A 23,074-nucleotide genomic window follows, 5' to 3' on the forward strand; every position below is an offset into this window, starting at 1 on the left:
GAGAGTGTTCTTTATCTGGCCAACTGTTGTGAAGGGTGTTTTTTTCACCAGGGAAATAATTCTTCAGTCATCCACCACAGTTGTTTTCCGTGGTCTTCCGGGTCTTTTGGTGTTGCTGAGCTCACCGGTGAGTTCTTTCTTTTTAAGGATGTTGATTTGGCCACACCTAATGTTTTTGCTATCTCTCTGATGGGTTTGTTTTGTTTTTTTTCAGCCTAATGATGGCTTGCTTCACTGATAGTGACAGCTCTTTGGATCTCATATTGAGAGTTGACAGCAACAGATTCCAAATGCAAATAGCACACTTGAAATGAACTCTGGACCTTTTATATGCTCCTTGTATATGGGATAATGAGGGAATAACACACACCTGGCCATGGAACAGCTGAGCAGCCAATTGTCCCATTACTTTTGGTCTCTTAAAAAGTGCAAGGCGCATATACAAACTGTTGTAATTCCTACACCTTTCACCTGATTTGGATGTAAATACCCTCAAATTAAAGCTCAATGTCTGCAGTTAAAGCACATCTTGTTTTTTTCATTTCAAATCCATTGTGGTGGTGTATAGAGCCAAAAAGATTAGAATTGTGTTGATGTCCCAATATTTATAGTCCTGACTGTATATATATATATATATATATATATATATATATATATATATATATATATTTATATAGCTGTTTTCTCCTGTTTTCTGCACCTTAATACTGCTGATCTCATACAGTCTTTATCAGGCTCTTCTTGTCTAAATGCACTTTTGCCAATGTTGGTTGCACATCATCATCATGTATCAGTAATACATACGTATTGTGAAAACCTATTTACCAATGTCACCTTATTGTTTTGGGATGTACTGTTCAGAAGCAAGCAAATTATATTTCATTAAATTTTGGGCAATGGTAGGAAATGAAGCATCTCTCAAACATTGTGCTGTTTCTGCATGGCAATATACCGCCATTTTCTTCAATATGCTCAGATCCACCACTGAATCCTCCCAATTCACCTTTAATTAGAGGACGTTGCTCTTGGCAGCTATGAATGAGTTGGTGATATTCATTGCAGGCGGTGCTGCATGCATTGTGGTATTATGCAAGTATTCTGAGTACTTTTACCTTGACTGTAGCTCTCCTTTTATACTTTTGTGTTTATTTCTGTATTTCTGTGCATTTTAAAAGTAATAATGTGTCCTATATGTGGGTCAAAACAACAGGTTCACTTAAATGGCTGCAACATTTTCAGCTAATACTTATTTCATAGTCATACAGAAAAGGACATAGGATTGATAGTCTTTCACCATAGGATACATACAGCTACCTTCAGGTGATTGTACACTGGGGAAAAAGGAAGAAGCAGAGACATCCCCTATATAATCTATCCCACTCTCCCACTCCCAGCTAGCATTATTCTTTTTATACCGGTATCCCTAGGTGATAGACCTCCCCTGTCTGCTGAAAGAAGCTTACCTCTTTTATATGGATTGTTTTCACTGGAAGAGTTTTCAATGCTTCTAGAAAGTTTGGTTCAGTTGGTGGATTGTACCTGAACCCCACCAGAATAAAAATGTGGGGCTGGCTTGCAATGTCACTTTGGGCACTGGGTCCTGAGTGTGCGCTTACCTTGGCACGTAGTGCATCATAATAAACAAAAACAGTGCGCAAAACTCTAACCATAATTCCCAATGAAATCAAATGATGAAATCATATAAATAATATCAACATTGATGAAAAAAATCACCTATGAAGTTAAAAGATGAAACCATAAACAATATAAATTAAAGAATACTGTAATATAAATCAGGAATGTTTAGGGCTCCACTGGGGGGCCAATAGGAACAATGATGTGTGAGACTAAAAGTTCACTCCCAAAGGAATATTTCAGTGCTCCACTAGGGGGCCAGTGTAGGCTCTTGTAAAAATAAAACGCCACAGTTCCAAACCACCTTGAACATAGGTATTTTAATTCCCTTACAATAAATCCATGATTCCCATTATAAGAGATTAATAGCGCAGGATACACCAAATGTGATTCATACTAGGGCATGGTGACAACTTCCATGGCCACCGGATCCTCTGCTGGCTGTCTGGAAAGTGCAATTCTCCACAGTAAGATTCACAAGAAAATACAAAAGAACTGTTGGTTAATATTGCTTAAAAATCTATTTAATTACATGCAAATATACTCACAAGCATATCAGGGTAATACATCTTAAAAACACCACTCTGCAGTACACCAGTCAGTGTTATGACATCATAGGCTGCTAGCCCCAACCTACGCATTTTGTCAATGAAAAGGACATCCTCAGGGGACATAAAAATGAGCCACTGACATGATCTGGGCATCATTTTTATACAATATATAATTTTACAAATGAAGGATTCCAGCTGAAATTGATGAAGGCCAGAAAAGGACCTAAACAGGAACTGGCCCAGGTGGTTATAGTACTCGAACATACTCCTGAGTCGTGGCCTGTTCTGTTTCAGAGACCACTGGCCTTTGTGCAGAGTGTTGCATACACTTTTTCCCCTGTACATTCTCCTGTGACTGCAAGATATCTTAATTTTGTTCTTACTGACCTTTAAAGGCTGCCTTTCTAACCTTTTAGGGGATAGTTCTTTATACAAACCTCACTCACAAGGTGGCCTTTCTTGTTGTTATCACCTCTGCACAGAGTGGTCTCTAAGTGGTATTACACCAGGATAAAGTAGTCAAAAGCCTGCTTTCTCTAAAAGAAGGTTTCTTTCTTCCACCTCAACCAGGACAATGTTCTTTTCACCTTATGTTCTGCTCTAAAAACATTTTTCAATAGCTTGACATGGTATAAGCGTTGAGAGGTTACCCCTAAGCTACAGTTCATTTTATGAATTCAGATTCCCTCTTTGAGCTTCCCAAGGGTTCCCACAGGGTGCCCCTTGCTTCTAGCTCCCCTATTTCTAGGTGGCATTGGTAAGTTACCATTCAAGCCTAGGGTCTAAAGCAGGGGTGGGGAACCTACGGCCCGGGGGCCGTATGTGGCCCTCGAAGTCATTTGGTCCAGCCCCCCGTGCAGCTGAGTCTGTGTCTCTCAGCTGATCTGTCAGAACTGAGCCGATGCTTCCTGTATAGTTCCAGCTCTGTTCTGACAGTCTGAGTGAGTCACAGGCGGAGTGATATCAAATGCACTCTGCCTGTGACCAATACAGGAAACATTGCCTCTTCCTCCAGCACGGCGCCGCTGCTAGCCTGCATTTCCCGCCAGTAGCACACACAGCAGTACCAGCCAGAGCCAGCAGTACCAGCCAGAGCCAGCAGTAACAGCCAGAGCCAGCAGTAATCACAGCAGTACCAACCAGAGCCAGCAGTACCAGCCAGAGCCAGCAGTACCAGCCAGAGCAGTTTTTTTCAAAACTTACCCCCACAAAGAGTCGACTGCGCTCCAGACTGACAGACGCAAACCTTGAAAACCAGTTACGAGTAGCAACATCATCAATACCAGCTAACATCACACACCTCACCAAAGAGAAGCAGTTGCAGCCATCACATTAGGGGTGAGTTAATTAAATGTTTGACCAAATATAATAGGCACATTTTAAAGTTTATAATTTTGTACGGCCCCCGAATGATTTTATAAATACCCAAATGGCCCTTGGCAGAAAAAAGGTTCCCCACCCCTGGTCTAAAGGATAGGGTTCCTCCCTGCCCTGTTAAGGCACATTTTACCAGATCTGTTAGTGCTTCCTATGTAGGGTTCCTTCCATGAGCTCCTTTCCCATTACAGTACAGCACGCAGCTCCTCCTCTCCACATTACACAGAGCTAAAACCACATTCCTTTACACACAGCCAGTCAGCCACAATCTTCACAGTGTGTAGCTGCCTACTGCAGCTATATCGCCGTTCCGACCGGGGAATTTCACAGGTTAAAACGGCAACATAAAAGCCATTCACACCCTGTAAAGATCATGGCTAACTGGCTGTGTGTAAAGAAATGTGATTTCAGCTTTGTGTAGTGTAAGGAGGAGAAGTTGTGTAAAGTGCTGAGATGGGAGAGGAGCTAAGCAAAGTGCCCTGCCAGGGGTGATCTCTGTTCTCTGATTCTCCAGTGGTGGTCCCTCTCCTCTGGCTCTCCAACTGTTTTCCCTGTTGTCTGATTCTGCAGCAGTGATCCCTGTCCTCTGATTCTCCAGAAGTGATCCTTGTCCTCTGACTCTTCAGTGGTGATCCCTGTCCTCTGATTCTTCAGCGGTGATCCCTGTCCTCTGACTCTTCAGCGGTGATCCCTGTCCTCTGAATCTCCAGCAGTGACTTCTGTCCTCTGACTCCTCAGCGATGATTTTTGTCCTCTGATTCCCCAGGGGTGATCCTTGTCCTCTGTCTCTCCAACTGTTATCCCTGTCGTCTGATTCTCCAGCAGTGATCCCTGTCCTCTGACTCCTCAGCGGTGATCCTTGTCTTCTGATTCTCCAGCATTGATCCCTGTCCTGTGACTCCTCAGCAGTGATCCCTGTCCTCTGACTCCCAAGGGGTGATCCCTGTCCCCTCACTCTCCAGCAGTGATCCCTGTCCTCTGATTCTCCAGCAGTAATCCCTGTCCTCTGATTCTCCAACCATGACCCTGCCCTCTGATTCTTCAGCGGTGATCCCTGTCCTCTGATTCTCCAGCAGTGATCCCTGTCCTGTGACTTTTCAGCGGTGATTCTTGTCCTCTGACTCCCAAGGGGTGATCCCCATCCTCTGATTCTCCAAACATGATCCCTGTCCTCTAGATTTCCAGTGGTGATCCCTGTCCTCTGATTCTCCAGCAGTGGTCCCTGTCCTGTGACTCTTCAGGGGTGATTCCTGTCCTGTGACTCCTCACCGGTGATCCCTGTCTCTCCAGCAGTGATTCCTGTCCTCTGATTCGCCAACCATGATCCCTGTCCTCTGATTCTCCAGTAGGGATCCCTGTCCACTAACTTCTCAGCGGTGACCTTTGTCCTCTGATTCCCCAGGGGTGATCCATGTCCTCTGACTCTCCAACTGTTATTCCTGTCCTCTGATTCTCCAGTAGTGATTCCTGTCCTCTGATTCTCCAGCAGTGATCCCTGTCCTCTGATTCTCCAAACGTGATCCCTGTTCTCTAGATCTCCAGTGGTGATCCCTGTCCTCTGATTCTTCAGTGGTGATACCTGTCTTCTGATTCTTCAGCAGTGATCCCTGTCCTGTGACTCATCAGCCGTGATCCTTGTCCTATGATTTATCAGCAGTGATCTCTGTCCTCTGACTCCTAAGGGGTGATCCCTGTCCTTTGACTCTCTAACCGTGATCCCTGTGCTCTGATTTTCCAGCAGTGAACCCTGTCCTCTTATTCTCCAGTGGTGATCCCTGTCCTCTGACTCCTGAATGGTGATCCCTGTCCTCTGACTCCCCAGGAGTGATCCCTGTCCACTGACTCTGCACTTGTGATCCCTGTCCTCTGATTCTCCAGCAGTGATCTCTGTCCTCCGATTCCCCAGTGATGATCCCTGTCCTCTGACTCCCAAGGGGTGATCCCTGTCCTTTGACTTTCTAACCACGATGCCTGTCCTCTGATTCTCCAGCATTGATCCCTGTCCTCCTATTCTCCAGTGGGGATCCCTGTCCTCTGAATCATCTACAGTGATTCCTGTCCTCTGACTCCCCAGCGGTGATCCTTGTCTTCTGTTTCCCCAGCTGTGATCCATGTCCTCTAATTCTCCAACCACGATCCCTGTCCTCTGATTTTCCAGTGGTGATCCCTGTCCTCGGATTCTCCAGCAGTGATCCCTCTCCTCTTATTCTCTAGTGGTGATCCCTGTCCTCTGACTCCTCAACAGTGATCCCTGTCCTCCTATTCCCCAGAAGTGATCCCTGTACTCTGATTCTCCAGTGAAGATCCCTGTCCTCTGACTCGCCAACTGTGATCCCTGTCCTCTGACTCGCCAGTGGTGATCCCTGTCCTCTCATTCTTCAGTGGTGATCCCTGTCCTCCTGTTCTCTAGCAGTGATCTCTGTACTCTGATTCTCCAGTGGGTATCCCTGTCCCCTAATTCTCCAGTGGTGATCTCTGTTCTCTTATTCTCCGACAGTGATCCCTGTCCTCTTATTCTCCAGTGGTGATGCCTGTCCTCTGACTCCTCAACGATGATCCCTGTCCTCTGACCCCTGAACGGTGATCCCTGTCCTCCGACTCCCCAAGGGTGATCCCTGTGCTCTGATTCTCCAACTATGATCCCTGTCCTCTGATTCTCCAGCAGTGATCCCTGTCCCTTTATACTACAGCAGTGATCCCTGTCCTCTCACTCCTCAGCAGTGATCCCTGTCTACTGACTGTCCTGGGGTGATCCCTGTCCTCTGACTCTCCAACTGTGACCCCTGTCTTCTGGCTCTTCAACTGTGATCCCTGTTCTCTGATTCTCCAACCATGATCCCTGTCCTCTGATTCTCCTGCAGTGATCCCTGTCCTCTGGTTCGCCAACCATGACCCTGTCCTCTAATTCTCCAGCAGTGATCCCTGTCCTCTGATTCTCCAACCATGATCCCTGTCCTATGATTCTCCAGCGGTGATCCCTGTCCTATGATTCTCCAACCATTATCCCTGTCCTCTGATTCTCCAGCAGTGATCCCTGTCCTCTGATTCTCCAGTGGTGATCCCTGTCCTCTGACTTTTCAACTATGATCCCTGACCTCTGATTCTCCAGCAGTGATCTCTGTCCTCAGATTCCCCAGCAGTGATTCCCTGTCCTCTGATTCTCCAACCATGATCCCTGTCCTCTGATTCTTCAGCAGTGATCCCTGTCCTCTGATTCTCCAAATACGATTCCTGTCCTCTGATCCTTTAGCAATGATCCTTGTCCTCTGATTCTTCAGTGGCGATCCCTGTCCCCTGATTCTTCAGTAGTGATCTTTGTCCTCTCATTCCCCAGGGGTGATCCCTGTCCTCTGACTCTCCAACCGTTATCCCTCTCCTCTTCTCCAGCAGTGATGCCTGTCCTCTAATTCTTCAGCAGTGATCCCTGTCCTCTTATTCTCCAGTGGAGATTCCTGTCCTCTGATACTTCAGCAGTGATCTCTGTCCTCCAATTCCCCAGCGGTGATTCCTGTACTCTGATTCTCCAACCATGATCCTTGTCCTCTGATTCTCCAGCGGTGATCCCTATCCTCTGGTTCTCCAACCATGATCCTTTCTCCTCTGATTCTCCAACTTTGATCCCTGTCCTCTGATTCTCCAGTGTTGATCCCTGTCAGAGAGATTACATTTAGTTCCTCTAATCTTTCCTCATAGCTGAGGACTCAGGCATTGGTATATTTTTAAGCAATACATCTGCTAGTCTCTGAGCTGATCCTATATGGTGTTTGAATAACCCCTGCCCTGCAGTGAAGGAGGGTCTTGCATCGCTTTCCTGCCCTAACAAAAGGGGAAAAGCATGTATGACCTTCCTCTTGATTCAGGGGTCTTACTTTTAGGTGAGCTGCTTGAAGTACCGGTGGAGGACTTTTTGCACTATTCTTTTCAAATGGGAATGTCATTTAGAAGTTCCATCTGAACCCCCAGAGTTAAGTAGGGAAAGAGACCCAACCCGGAAACCTTGGTTTGAGTGGTTAAGGCCCTAAATGAATAAGGATCCCTATTAACTGAAATAGTAACTAGAGTCCTGTAATGCAAAAGACTCTCTTTGACAAAGGTGTCTTTTTTATGAGAAGGGTATCCGCTGTCTTCTGCTAGCAATGGTGGGACCCATAAACATTAGTGAATACTGGAAATTCAATGAAGCTCAAAAGATAGGCTTTAGTACTGCTAAAAACATAGGTCTTGGAATACTGAAGTGTAAAGGTGTCTGCATGCAGTGTCTCTGAAGTGATGACAGAAGGATATTGGGTATTGACCTGCTCACCAATCCTATGGATAGCTTGGCCTCCTAAGAACAGGGTTCTCTCCCAGACTCTTGGCTGTGTGCAGGGATGTGCAAAATTACTTTCTGGAGGCTTGCCAGTGCAGTAAGCAGAGATGTCTGTGTGAAGACCAGACAAAGACAGTCTTGATGCAGAGAAGCTGCTGTGCTGAACTGATGTGTAGAGCCCTGCAGCAGTAGGCCAGCAATTTGTCTCTGGAGGAAAATGGCAGTCCCCCTGTGTTCAGCTCTGAATCCCTTACGAATAAAACGAGCCAGCCCCTTGCTGTAAGTATATATGCATAATTTTTGTTCTCCGGCTCTCTTGTAGTTGTAGTTCAATCGGTACTTAGGAATATAGTATGTATTAACTATAGGACTACATGTTCCAAGATCCTCTGTTGACCTGATGAAAGGGCTTTGCTCTGCAAACAGGAAATGATGTAGATGTCCTAGTGCTGGGCACTAGGGGGAAAAAGCTCACTCATATTCCCACTATATAGTGTCTGTTGTATAGGGCGATAACATAGCCAGCACCTGGCTAAACATTTATGGCCAACTTTAGTGCTTAAAGTGAAAATATTAACCAAAAGCAGGTTTTTAAACAATGGAAATGAATATATTCTATAGCTGACATAATTCAAGTGTTGTCACATTCCTGGTATCAGTTAGTGTCAACGATTATATCTTTTGCTGCTGTCCTCCAGTGATGATCCTGTGTGAGTGATCGGGATATGCACTGGATGTCATTTTTTCTTTTTTTTTTTTTACAGTAATAATAAGACAGTGTTTTGGTTCCCTTCTCTCCATTGATACTAGTAGTGTCCTCTAGACTTACATATTGTGCAGCGCTACCCCTGAAGGAGCAGGTTGGTCATTTGGATCCTCTGTTCTGCGCCTCAATTCCAAGAACAACCTCAGATTGAAAAAGAAAATGCAGCTCTTTCTCCCCTTCTTGCAATCTCCCTCTGGAAAATGCAGTTCAAAAGCTCTTGATTAGGATAGAGTCTCTCTCCTCTGGACTACAGTTCCCACAGTGCAGTGCTGTCTGATTACTGTATATTGAAGGGTATCCGTCTCTATTGAAGGGTATCCATCTATTGAACTATTCCTTGTCAGCAGCTCCCTCCTCTTCCTGATATAGCTGTTAAAAAGTTCAGCACTGCAGGGCCACAGCTTCAAAGGGCAACTGCAGCCAGTGTTTTTCCCACTCTTTATTTTTAGCCAAACACCTGGCTACACATAGCTACACAGCTGTAAACATGCTGATTCCCTGCTATCTTAATACCAGCAATATCCAAATACAATTACACTTGCCTTCAATATCAAGTAAGTAAAGTCACTAAATGGTGTTTTTTTTGGGTAAGTGTTGACAGGTAAGTTCTGTGAACTGGTAAAGTGGCACAATGGAATCCTTGCTCAATGACATCAGCACACATTTAAAAAAAAAAATACTGTTATAAATAAAAACATTCTAATTAAAAAAGTCACTTTCATTCACTTCTTCTTCTTCAGTGGGAAACCATGCAGTAGGTTATGTTACTGCTGGTTCAAGTTCATATATTCTTTGGATATTTCCTCTGCTGGAAATAAAAATTTTAATTTGTGTTGCTTAAATAATTTTGAATTTGTGTAGCTTGTTAATCCCCTTTTTCTGGGTTATCACTGGATGTGTGCATTCCATGTTTGCTGTGCATATTCCTGTTATTCTTCTTATTTGGCTTCCCCATTCTGTTTTGGCACATTGTGCACTATTTAATGCCATTAGGCTTCAATAATTTGTCCTCTAGAGCATTCCATCAACAAGCTAATTAAAAAACAGGCACAGCGCTCCAAAAACAATCTCTGGACCAGAGCTTTCCAAGAATATAGACACTGCTGTAATAGTCTAAATGGTCTTAAAAAGAAACTCCAGTCACAAAGGAAATGAGATATTTTTAATCCCTTGACTAATACATTAGATCACAAGAACAGAGAGAGATTAGAAGACTTGTCAGATTTGAATTGCTCTGTCAAATGAAGGAAATCAACAAAAACAGTAATAAAACATATAAATAGGGGAAGGTTTAAAATCTAAAAGTGCAATTGTATCCAAAATGCATGCTTTATTTCTAAATAGAGTGGGGGAGGGGTAGAGCCAAGCTTAGATTTTTCTGACTATCTGTGTCCCTTTTGGGGTGTTTTCACCTTCCGTGTCACTGGGGCAGGAACTAAGCAGTCAAGATTGAACAGAGTTGGCAACCCTCCCCCCCTCTAATCCAGAATAAAGTAAAGACTTTGGCTGGAGTTAGGGCATTAAGCATTGGGGGCAATTAATTGCACAAACATTTAAAATCTTAAAATAAAGCAAATGTTTAAGAATAGGATATCCGCCACTCTTGATTTGATTGTAAATGTACATCAGATGTCATTCTGGCTTTGGTACTTAGGAAGTCTCTTACCTGAAGAAAGTATTTCAGGTGAGAGTTTTCATACTTGGCAACATGCCTGTCCCAGGTTGGGTTGCCACCTAATCCCTTTAAACCAGGACACACATTAATTACACAGGTTCTGGAGATGAAACTCACTAATGGCACTTTTCCACTGCATGGAACTGAACGGTTTGGCTCGTTTTTGCGCTTTTCCACTGCATGGTACCGCATGGTACGTGTTAGAACTGTTCGGTACGGTACGGTGTCGCTTTTCCACTACATGGTACGGCTCGGTACGGCTCGCTTAAACAGTACCACCTCGATTGGGGTTCCAAGCGGGCTGTACCGATACCATATCCCACAATCCTTTTCATGCAGCATTGATTGTTTGTCACTACTAGCCACTGATTGGTCAGAGAATCGTTGTAATCCCACCCGCTTACTACTAAGTACTACAACAGTGGAAAAGCAAAAGTAAAGCCTATACAGTGCTGAAAGGTGCCGACTCGTACCACGCAGTGGAAAAGAAAACTGAGCCGAGCTGGGCCAAGCAGTGCCGAGTGGAGCCGAGCCGGTACTTGCAGTGGAAAAGTGCCATTAGTGCCTTATGTGCATTATATCAGCCTCAGAACCTGTGTAATTATTATGTGTCCTGGTTTAAAGTAATGAGGTGGCAACCCTAGTCCCAGGATGGTGGCTTATCACATAATAAAATAAGGATCAGAATGACAGCCTGCACCTTTAAGATGTAAACAATGGTGTTGTTTTACTAATGCCCCGTACACACGCGTCGATAGTTGGCCGTGAATTTTCGGCCAACGTCTGATCGGCCGATTTTCGGCTTGTTAGTATGATGCTTTCGACAACCGACTCGTGTGTACGAGGCATTACACTGTAGAGTGCAAAATCTGATGCAGCTGTGCATAGAAACCAATTGGCTACTATGCACAGCTGCACCAGACTTTGCACTCTCCAGTTTTAGTAAATCAAATCCAGTGGCAGCGTTCATATTTCTGCATGCATGTTTTGTCTCTAAGATGGTGCTGTCAGGCAGAGTAGAAAATGTTTAAACCTATTGCCTGTCTTCACTTGATTTAATCAGCCATAAATGGCCATTTTTATACTTTGAGCCTTTTTTTTTTTTTTTGGTCTGTTATCTAATGCAGATGTTTTTTTTTTTTTGTCTAGAATCCACAATGCCTTCTACCCAAGCCAGCCTATGTTTGCTCTCACATTACTACATGTGATGAGTGCTCCTCTTCATGGACTAGCCAATGCAATTGTCTTTGGATTGGACAAGGAAACTTGGAGCCAGCTGACAGTCACATCATTGAGAGTAAGTATTGGCTAAATCTCACATATTCTCAAACATTCTATTCTATGGTCAAACGCACATAATAAAGTCTATTGCAATTATATTGTGCAGTATTGATTAACAATGAGCCTTTGTCAGCTGTCATGGACATCTGCATCATGGAAACAGGTTAGGTGGTAAGTCCTTACAGCCAGTTTCAATAAACATTAATTTGAATTGCTATGTCAATAAAAACTGAAATAGGTAAAATGATAATTAGCAAAATGAAGTGCTATCCTAAAAGGAGGAAAATTCATGCTCCATGCTGTGCTTTGTAGGCTTTTTACCAGCAACATGCCATCATTTTAAATTCCTTTCATCATTGACCTGCATCCTTTTCTCTGCTGTGGATGGCAGCCCAGTAATGCTGTACTAGTAGAGACCTTGTCTTTTACATACAGAGCTGCTCAGTCTCATGGTTTTCACAAACAAGTTTGGTGATGGGGTGAGAATAAGTAGCTGACACGCGGGAGAGATATTATGCTGTTGATGCAGTCATGAAGGTCCTTGTGATCATGGCATAAATGAGATAAGCATACCAGGAGCTGATTGTTGAATAAAGAATAAATGGAAATCTATTTTTTTTTTAGAAAAACTTTATTCATTTTTAAAGCTTTTTAAGATAGAGAAGACAAAACAGTGGAAGGAAAAGTCAGGATCACATTATGCATATGAGTATACTGTTGAACAATTGTACTAGTAAATCTAAATATCTAATTTGTGATTAATAGCAATGTGGCCATATGGGCACCACTGAGGTTTGTCAGTAGGTTATTTAGTGTGTTAATAGTTAGCAAGGCTTAACATATGATTCTTTGAGAGGCATGTAGACACATACGAAGACAAAACTTAAGGAGTAGTCAGTGGTCAGAAATGAGAACATTAAATGGTAACAGAGGGCAAAGTAGGCAAGGTAAAGGGAAGGAAGCCCAGACGGGAAAGTCTATCGTCCTCAATTGGAGGAGATTTTCTCAGTCAGCTAATAGTTCTTGATTATGTGGAAGACTTGAGGAAACAAAACAGACATTCAATGTGACCAGAATAGATGAATACATTAAGTTCTTTTATGTGTTGTGTATTTGTAAATTATTGAAGCCACTCTAAAGCTGCCTATACATGGAATGAAATTCCCGTTCCTGCTGAACCAGACAAATTTCAGTCTGTGTGTAGCCATGTCTGTTCAACAAAAACTAGTCTTTAGGCCGACTTGTGTCAAGCAGTCCATCTGGAAAACTAGTATTTGATCATAGCATGTAAATTAGAGACCCATTGGCTGAAGTACATTGGGGACATTTTGGCCACTACCTATTTAATTCATGCATTTCTAAAAAAAATTCTCTTTAGTAAATTGAATTTAACTACTTGACGCCCGCGCTATAGCCGAATGACGGCTACAGCATGGACCTGAATTGCCGGGAGGGCGAACATTGACGTTCTCTCTTCAACGACGGCCTGCACGCTCCCTGCGGAGCGCGCCTGGCACGCTGTGGGACCGGCGAATCCATGAGACTCGCCTGATCGGAGATCGGGGGCGATCCCACCCCCTTACCACGTGATCAGCTGTCAGCCAATGACAGCTGATCATGTAAAGTAAACAGCATCCGGCGATCAGCTGTTTTTTTCTCCTCACACTATCAGCGTGAGGAGAAAAAAAACAATAATTGCCGGCTGCTGTCAGAGGGACATCGGTCCCAAAGAGGAAAGATATTTTTTGTGCCCCAAGTGCCACCTACCAGTGTCCATAAGTGCCCACCAGTGCCACCTACCAGTGCCCAATCAGTGCCACCTACCAGCGTCACCTACCAGTGCCCACCAGTGCCACCTACCAGTGTCACCTATCAGTGTTCACCAGTGCCACCTATCAGTGCCCCATCATAAGTGTCCCCTACCAGTGCGTATCATTGCCCATCAGTGCCCATGAGTGCTGCCTATTAGTGCCCTTCACTGCCACCTACCAGTGCCCTTCAGTGTCACCCATCAGTGCCCATCAGTGCCACCCATCAGTGCCACCTTATCAGTGCCCATCAGTGTTGCCTATCAGTGCCCATCAGTGCAGCTTATCAGTGCCCAACAGTGCAGCATATCAGTGCCCATCAGTGCAGCCTACCAGTGCCTATCAGGGCCCATCAGTGCCACCTCATCAGCCCACATCAATGAAGGAGAAAAACTGCCGGTTTGCAAAATTTTATAACAAACTATAAAAACAGTTTTTTGTTTTTTCAAAATTTTTGGTCTTTTTTTGTTTGTTCAGCAAAAAATAAAAACCCTAGTAGTGATTAAATACCACCAAAAGAAAGCTCTATTTGTTTGAAAAAAATGATAAAAATTTAATTTGGGTACAGTGTTGCATGACCGCGCAATTGTCATTTAAAATGCGACAGCGCTGAAAGCTAAAAATTGGCCTGGGCAAGAGGGGGGGGGGGGGTTTAAGTGCCCAGTAGGCAAGTGGTTAATGTAGTTTTTTTCATTATTTGTTATATTATATTTATTTTATTTTAGTTATTTATTCATTGAGTGTTTTTGGTTTGTGAGGTAAAAACTCAAAAGGTTATAGTGAGTTGACATTTTCAGCATCTCATGAGATAATTGGAAGAATGTGTCATGTGATTTAATTATCTCATTCTTTAGTGAATTAAACCCGGTTTTAGTTCCATTATGAAATAGTACCTTGTGTATTTGAAATACATCAAAAAGCAGTAGTGTGTTGGTTTTTATTATACTACCTCTTCTAGGAAAGCGAGTAGTATCTGATTAGCTAAAAAAGAACAATGTGGGCACTTTATTTAAATGATCTCTACAAACATCCTGTGAGGGATTTGTAAAGAACAGTGCCTTAATTCTGCAATGAAGAATTGGAAAAAATAAAACACACCTGGTTCATTTAAATAATCTTTTACTGCAAAACATGTTTTTGTGTTTTTTTTTTTTCATGCAAGCAGTCGGGTAAGGTATTCGGAGTACAAATCCTATACTTAAAATCACCCAGTCCCCCTTCACAGAAAGCTGTCAGTTTTAGCATAAAATTGCAAAACATAAAGAAAATAGTTATAGTTGTTCTTATATGGTAGTTGGCTGATACAGTCAGTCCCTGAGTTACAAACATCCAACTTACATACATATCAGACTTTCAAACAGCAGGAGACAACAGGAAGTGAGAAGAAATCTACCCCTAGGAAGGGAGATTCACTCCTGTGAGAGCTATTATGGGGAAAAGGTGTCTCCACTAAAGGTTTATCACTAATCCTTGTTTCTACAACAACCCAAAATTTTCAAAATCCAATTGTCACAGGGGCAGAAAGTGAGGTGAAATCTTCTGAACAGGGGCACACACAGCAAAACAAACATTGCAGGGGTTTTAACCCTTCCCTATGCTATCTAAAAAACATGAAAATTATTTTTTTGGTTGGAGTAACACCTAAAAAATGTACCTGTTCCAACTTAAATATAAATTTAACTTAACAACAAACCTACAGAACCTTTCTTGTTTGTAACCCGGGGAATGCCTGTATAAAAGAAATACTTCTGGATTCAAAATTTTCAAAATAAAGTAAAAAAATAATGCGCTGCAAAACAAAACAAAACAAAGCAAAAAAAAGCTAACTTTGTTATATTATATTTAGAAAACACATTTCTGCACTTTAATTTCCGCCCGCGTTCCATTAGGGAGATAATACACTGTCCCAGAGACAAAAGAAGAACTTTTTTTCAAGGTTGATAGTTGTCACCAAAAGAGGTATATCCGCTGAAAGATATACCCTTACTTTCTGTTCTGGTAACAACTGTGATCTTTTCTATTTCCCAATATTTAACAATGGCTTCTATGACAAATAGAGTGGCTAAAGCCTCGTACACACGCGTCAAAATTCGGCAGGGAATTTTCGTCCGGCGACCGATCTGCCGATTTTCGGCTTGTTAGTATGATGCTTCCGACAACCGACTCCGACTTTTCGGCCAGAAAAAATCTGGTGTGCAGGCTATAACATTTTTGGCCGCCGTCAAAAATGGCCGATTTTCGTGCAGTCAGTACAGATTTCGACAGGGAAAAATCTTATGAGCAAATCTGGGCATGCTCAGAGAAGAAAGAACACAAAGAAAGAAAACCAACACATGACATCACTTCTGAAGTAGAATTTTGTCGGGCGAGAAAATTCGTGTGCAGTCTAGGCACATTCCAACCAACAAAACACAACTCTGGACAAAAGATGGACGACCGGTCGGGCGATAATCGTTGCATGTGTACTAGGCCTAAATATACCTAGTGACCACAGACTGCAATAAAAATCTAATAGAGGTTCTAACTCTTTCCTAATCTATTCAAAAATTAAAAAAAAATTTTTTCTAAAAATTAAAGATAATTCATGTTAACAAATTGATTTGAAAAATAGATTCAAATTGTGTTTACACTGATGTAGATATAAAGCAATAAGGGGAGAAAACTTTGAAAGAAACAATTATCTTTGTTATCCCTTTCAATTGCGTACTGTATCAAAAGTAATAAATAAATAAATAAAAAAACTCAATAATAAACTGAATTTAAAAATACCAACATCTAATTTACCTCTTCAGATATAATACCTGTATGTCCTACACAAGGAAACATAGGTAAAATAATATTTCTCGTTTGATAAGTGTTACATTTAAAAATTAGTATTACTGTAGATAAAAGTACACATTTAATTCTGTTATAATGATACTAAAATTAAATTTTTGATAAAAAAAAGCATGACAAATACAACAAAAGATTTTGTTTTTATGATTATATTTTTATTTAATGAACAAAAATGAGAGAATAAAAACATATGATATAAAAATTCAAGGTTAAATAGGGGGATCCATTTGATCTGCATATAAAAGAACTAGTTCATATAGACATATATTGTTATAATATATTTAGCATTTAATTTACACAGATGCCACAGTGTGAGCTTCTGCAGTAAAGTAAGATATCTGGCTGATAAACTGGCAGCCAGCCAAGTTGATATCCCTGCCAGAGCCAGTCACTGACCGCCAATGTAAGTAGACACTAGATCACTGATCAGCACGGTAAGTGCACCGTTAAAGTGCCCTCTTATGTTGATGGTAATAGGCAGGACGCTATTCAGTTTGACACTTCTTAGGTCACGTTTAGGTTTAATGATCAATTGGCCTACAGTGACTCTACCATACTGGTGCTGACATGACTAATTACCCACTTTCTGTGAAAAGCACAGGTCTATAACCCTGTATGCTTTATTTTGTGTCCTTAGCAACATGGTCATCATCATTTTTGGTGGAAACCTTGTCAGCAGCTCATGTCACTGCTACTTAGACCTTTGACTTTTGCATGTGTACAGCCTGAAGCCAAACGTCACACTGCCAGTCCAAAAAATAAAACTAAAAAAATTAAATAAGGAAGCAAGAGTGGGGTGAAGCACAAACCTACTGTACATTTGCTTTTTTTTAATTAACATTTTATTACATTTTCCATACTACAAAAAGGCATAAAAAAAAAGAGAGAACAAATTTTTACAAGGACAATATCAAACCTTCCTTTGCATATTTCAAATTCCCCACTACCCCATCTAATTATCTCCCGCCCCCCCCCCCTTTTACCTTAGGGCCGATCCACCACCTTCAATCGCTCTACCTTTCCTCTACACCCATGTCTACTTTGCTCTTTTCTCTGTATATTTCTTAGTTTTTGTAAAATACGTCCATTTTTTCCAAACACCCTTCAGGCCTTCTACATCGTCTTCTTCTCCACTACAGAGAGATTCGATTCTATAGATATAATCTATTCTTTCAAACCATTCTTTTATTTTGGGCTTCCCCCGGGTCTAGCCACTTTTTTGCTATCAGTCCTTTCGCTGTGTTTATCAGGTGTGGTACTAGGGTTTCCCTGTATTGTTTTTTTGTACTGTTTGCATTGTGAAGTAGACAAACCCATGGTTCATTTGGTATCTCTTGCTTTTTGTTGATTAGTCTGGGCCACTGTGTTTTGTATACTGTGCTATATAATATATACTCTAAACCACTGCAATCTGCATTCTTGGCTATGCACTAAACACCCCAGACTTCTGCACTTTGCTATACAGTACATCCCTACTCCACTGTATATTGTGTTCACCATTCATACCATTAGAAATTTCTCTACAAACGCAGAATATGTGTTTACCGAACATACATGTTTCCTCATTTTTTTTAAAGACAGGCATATTTGCTAGTGAAGGATAGATTGGAGAGAATTGCATATTTCTCATTGGCCAAACTCTAAAGAAATGAAAGCCCAAATCTATTTGAAATTATAAGCCAACAAGATCTGGCGCCAAAGTTTATCAGTGGTTGTGAGCCAATATTAGGGGAGTTCTATGTGCAATATGTAGTCACTAATTAACTGCAGGTGTATCCAGCATCAGAATCAATAAACCAATTTAAATCAGCACAGATCTACACTCCCCTAGTTCATAAAGTGCATTACATTGTTTTATACCTCTAAAGTGCTATTGCAATAATATAATAATTTATCTAAAATATAATAAATATGTGCAAATCAAAATAATAATCATGTAAAAAACAAATTAAGTACTCAATATTTTGTAAATATGTATCTTATAAAGTGAGCTGTGCTGTGAATCCAAAAATCAAACAATCAAAATAAATCAATGAAATGAAATGATCCAGAAAAATTGATAAACAATTTCCTATAAAGTCCCAAAACAGTGCAGAAAGGTGCATAAACTCTGTGCAAAATCTTCTGTGAACAGATGTGTGCAAAACATCCTGTGTGATCCTTCCGACGATCTCCCCAAACTGATTCAGATGGAGTGGCTGGTAAAATCAGGGCTTTTTTTCAGCGGGAACGCCAGGGAACGCAATTACGGCACCTCCAGGACTGACTGTATGTAATGGCAAAGGGTGCTGGGTGTGCTGCAGGGTCTATTGATGCTCGCTGATGGGGAATCTATTCTAACTGGGAGGGATATATTTTTGCAGGGGGGTCTGTTGTTGCTGAGGAGGTCTATTGTTGCTGGAGGGGGTACTATCGTTGCTGGGGTGGGTATTTTTATCTTAATGCATTAACCACTTGCCGACTGCCGTTAGTATATTTACTGCGGCAGTCAGCCCCTCACAGGCAAAGCGACGTAGGGCTACGTCGCTCCTCTGTGAGCCTCTAGGGGGCGAGCTCCTGCCCCCGCTCGTTCACGGACACCCCCGCGTGTGTGCCCGGCGGACCCGAGCGATCGTCCGTTGCAGACGGGGGAAAGGCAGGCGGCTAATGTAAACAAAGCCGCCTGTCATTCTCCCCTGTGTAAGAACAGAGATCATAAGGTCCTGCTATGTAGGATCGTATGTCTCTGTTGTTACACCACTAGCCACATCCCTTCACAGTTAGAAGCACGCCCCTAGGGACACACTTAACCCCTGCATCACCAATAAAGTTAACCCCTTCCCTGCCAGTGTCATTTTTACAGTAACCGTGCATATGTATAGCACTGATTACTGTAGTAATGTCACTGGTACCCCCAAAAGTGTCAAAAATGTCAGTCAAGGGTCCGATCTGTCCGCTGCAATGTCGCAGTCCCGCGCAAAAAATCGCAGATCGCCGTCATTATTCATTAAAAAAAACAACAAAAATGACAAGAATCTTTCCCTTAGTTAGTAAACGCAATAACTTTTGCGCAAACCAATCAAAATACACTTTTTGCGATTTTTTTTTTTACCAAACATATGCAGCAGAAAACAAATTGGCCTAAAATGTTAAAACATTTTGATTTTTAAATTTTTTTGGGGGGGGAATTTCATATAAGAAAACGTGAAAAATATTGTTATTTTTGCAAAATTGACGCTCTTTTTTTGTTTATAGCGCATGATCAAAAAATCGCACAGGTGATCAAATACCACCAAAAGAAAGCCCTGTTTGTGGGAAAAAAGGACAACAAATTAGTTTAGGTACAGCGTCGCACGACCGCACAATTGTCCATTAAATTCACGCAGTCCAGAAACGCAAAATAGGCCCTGGTCAGGAAGGGGTTAAAATCTTCCGGGGGGCTTAAGTGGTTAAGATAAAAAGCTTTCTGTATGAAGCAGCCCCTCCAGCACCCCTACTACTTACCTGTTCCACCTCTCTGTCTAGCAATGTCCACAAGTCCCTCGGCCGTCTGGGACTCTCCCTCATTGGCTTAGTGGCTGTCAATCAAAGTCAGAGAGCCAATAAGGAGAGAGGGGGCGGGGCTGAACGGCAGCTCCATGTCTGAATGGACACAGAGCTGCAGCTCGGCTCAGGAGCAGAAGGGAGGGACCCGAGAAGAGGAGGATCTAAGCTGCTCTGTGCAAAACCAACTACACAGAAGAGGTAAGTATAACATGTTATAAAAAAAAAAAAAAATGAGACTTTACAATCACTTTAACATACAAAGTTGACACTGCAAAAACGTGAAGCAAATGGCCATGTTATTCTGATTGCAGCTGTCATCTGGCACCTGGCATCCTTCTTTCTGAGAGCACCCATTGCTCCTCCCAGGCTCTCTTGACTTTCTCATTGAACAGATGAATGGCAACAAACACATTATAGTCCTGAAGTTGCGGCCAAAACTATGCAGAACAAAGATAGGCACATAGATGGTTTTTGGCTAATAACATTTGTAAAAGTGATAGCATGGATCTTAGCAGCAGAGGCAAGTTCTAAAAGTCTCTGCCTGGCAGTGGCTGGCACCCTGTGCTCAGCAGAGTTGTATAAAGTACTCGAAACCCATACTTGAGTAAAAGTACAAGTGCTCGATCAAAAAGTGACTTGAGTAGAAGTGGAAGTCCTCGATCAAAAAGTGACTTGAGTAGAACTACTAAAGTATTCAACATTTTTTGTACTTAAGTATTGCAAGTAGTTTTTTTAAAAATGTTGCTACTCAAGTACTGAAAGTAAAAGTACCAGTAGTTTTGAAAAAAAATTTCTTCTCAAGTACTGAAATTAAAAGTACAAGTACTGTGTTATGTAGTTATTAAAGAAATAAGTCAAAAGTTTGAACATCATATTGTTTTTTATTATTTCAAATGCAGCTTTTATTTATGCATACAGTAGCATTTATTTTCGTATGCGCTGATAATACACATGTTTTGAGCTTCATGAAACCTGCCATCTACTGTTCTGGCAGTGGTAATTTTTATAATAGTAACGAGTAACTATGCAGCACAAAAAAAAATATAGAAGTATTGAAATCATCGAAAAAATGTAGTGAAGTAAAAGTGGAAGTAGGAGAAAAAAATTCTACTGTAGGAAAGTACAGATACCGCCTTTCGGTACTTAAGTACAGTAGTGAAGTAGTTCTACTTAGTTACTATACATCTCTGGTGCTCAGTGACATAAAACCTGCACTGTTAGGAGGTTCCATGTCACTGAAGAGGTTCAGCCGGTGCTCCTGTGACAGTCACAGTGGCCAGACAAGGAGCTCAGTAATGCCATACTGGACACTCTCACTCCCCTATCATGCCTTTACGAGATTCCTGCCTCAGTTGGCTTAATTGGTGGCACAGCCCTGAGCAGAGGGTCAGAATGATGGACAGGCAACTAGCATTATGCAAAGGAGAAATCAGCGGCATCAGCTTTAATGTTTCTTTCATGACGGGTTCCTTTTAAGTCAGTTTAGAAAGTGAAAGTTTACACCTGATTGGTCTCTGTGAGCAGTAGCCTTGTATTTCCTTCATGCCGGTTTTATTTTTTATTGATCAGCCCTTCTCACTTTATCTCCCGGTACAGGCAGGTTAAATTTTTATGAGGGCACTGGCACGAGGCAACGTATTTTATTTCTTGTGTGTGCATCATGGTATAATTTCATGCTTGTGACATTTAGCATTAAACAATCCAGCCTCAAAGCTACATTCCACTGCATAAGGTTTAATTAATCAGAGCGGCTCAGTGCTCTGGGTGCCCACTGTCTGAGTGTGAACCGATGGCCCTAAATCTGCTGCAGATTTTCTGTGCTGGCGGAGAAGAATACTGCAAATTGCTCAGCCCCATTTTTTACTTTCAATCCCGGCAAGAAGATAACCATTAAACAAAATTCCATTCTGTGAGCATGCTTGTGAGTCTTTCATCTTGGCTCTTTGTTTTTATTCTCTACATGTGGCTGGAAACAGACTGAGCAGGACCACACAGCTCGGCTGACTTTCTCTCTCTTGCCTTGGCTGTAATCAAAGGATAAAGATTAACTCATTGATGGCTGACCAGCTTCCTCTAGACAGAGGTCAGAGCTGCACACTATGCAAGGTCAAAGCCATTTAATACCTTTAATGACTTTCAACAACAACTTGTTTTATCTCAGTGTGGTAAATGTAAAGTCATCAAGTCTAATTAGAGAAGAAAAGTGGTCATAGCAGTTTTTAAAGTGAGAAAAGTAGGTATTAAAGTAGAGGATCAATCGAAAAAATTAGAAATATTTGTAAGAATGATACAGAAATTAATTGATTAAGCAATCCATTAGCAAATGTGTTTGCAAAGATGTTAGCCCCAGTACGTGCACAAGATACTTTAACCTATTTCTGGATCTGAAGATTTTCCCCCTTAATGACCAGGCCATGTTTTGCGATTCAGCACTGCGTACTTTAACTGACACTTGCGCGGTCGTGCAACGCTTTACCCAAATAAAATTGATGTCCTTTTTTCCCACAAATAGAGCTTTTTTTGGTGGTATTTGATCACCTCTGAGATTTTTATTTTTTTGCGCTATAAACAAAAAAAGAGCAACAATTCTGAAAAAATATATATTTTTCACTTTCTGCTATAGAACATTCCCAATAAAAAAAATTAAAAAAACTTCTTATATTTTTCATCACTTTAGGCCAATTTGTATTCTGCCACATATTTTTGGTAAAAAAATCCCAATAAGCGTATTTTCATTGGTTTGCTCAAAAGTTATACAAACTAGGGGAAAGATTTATTCTAAATATAGTCATTTTTTTTATTTTTTTACTAGTAATGGCGACGATCAGCGATTTTTAGCGAGACTGTGACATTGCGCAGACAGATCGGACACCTAACTGACATTTTTTACACTTTTGAGGGGACCAGTGACATTACTACAGTAATCAGTGCTAAACATATGCACTGTTACTGTACTAATGACACTGGCAGGGAAGGGGTTAACACCAGGGGCGAGCAAAGGGTTAAATGTATGCCTAGCGGGTGTTTTCTAACTGTGGGGGGTGGGCTTATGGAATCAACACAGGGACCTGTGTTACTAAATAGGAGGAACACAGGAGCCCTGTGTTGACTGCTGACAGAAAAATGGTCTGCTGTGTTTACAACAGCAGACCGCCGTTCTGTCTCCACGGGGAATGATTGCGGTTGCCCGGGAGCAAACACGGCCACCGGCCACACAGATCTGCTTCCCCACTGGCAAATGGGGGTGCGTGGTAATAATATATTTTCTGGTGATGGTGCTGGGACAAGCACACACGTGAAAGTGTTTATATA

The 23,074-nt window shown here is 41.8% G+C and overlaps 1 protein-coding gene across 1 annotated transcript in view; it reads left to right on the forward strand.

Moving 5' to 3' along the window:
* The window catches only part of LOC309545976 (cyclic AMP receptor-like protein A), a 1,007,699-nt gene that overhangs the window by 939,956 nt on the left and 44,669 nt on the right, over positions 1 to 23,074 (forward strand). The window contains exon 10 of the mRNA XM_082245442.1: positions 11,463 to 11,610. Within this exon, the coding sequence (XP_082101568.1) occupies positions 11,463 to 11,610 (148 nt within the window). The remainder of the gene's footprint in view (positions 1 to 11,462; positions 11,611 to 23,074) is intronic.

This window comes from Pelophylax lessonae, assembly GCF_965119305.1.
Source record: "Pelophylax lessonae genome assembly, chromosome: 2".
In the NCBI taxonomy this organism is placed as follows: domain Eukaryota; kingdom Metazoa; phylum Chordata; class Amphibia; order Anura; family Ranidae; genus Pelophylax; species Pelophylax lessonae.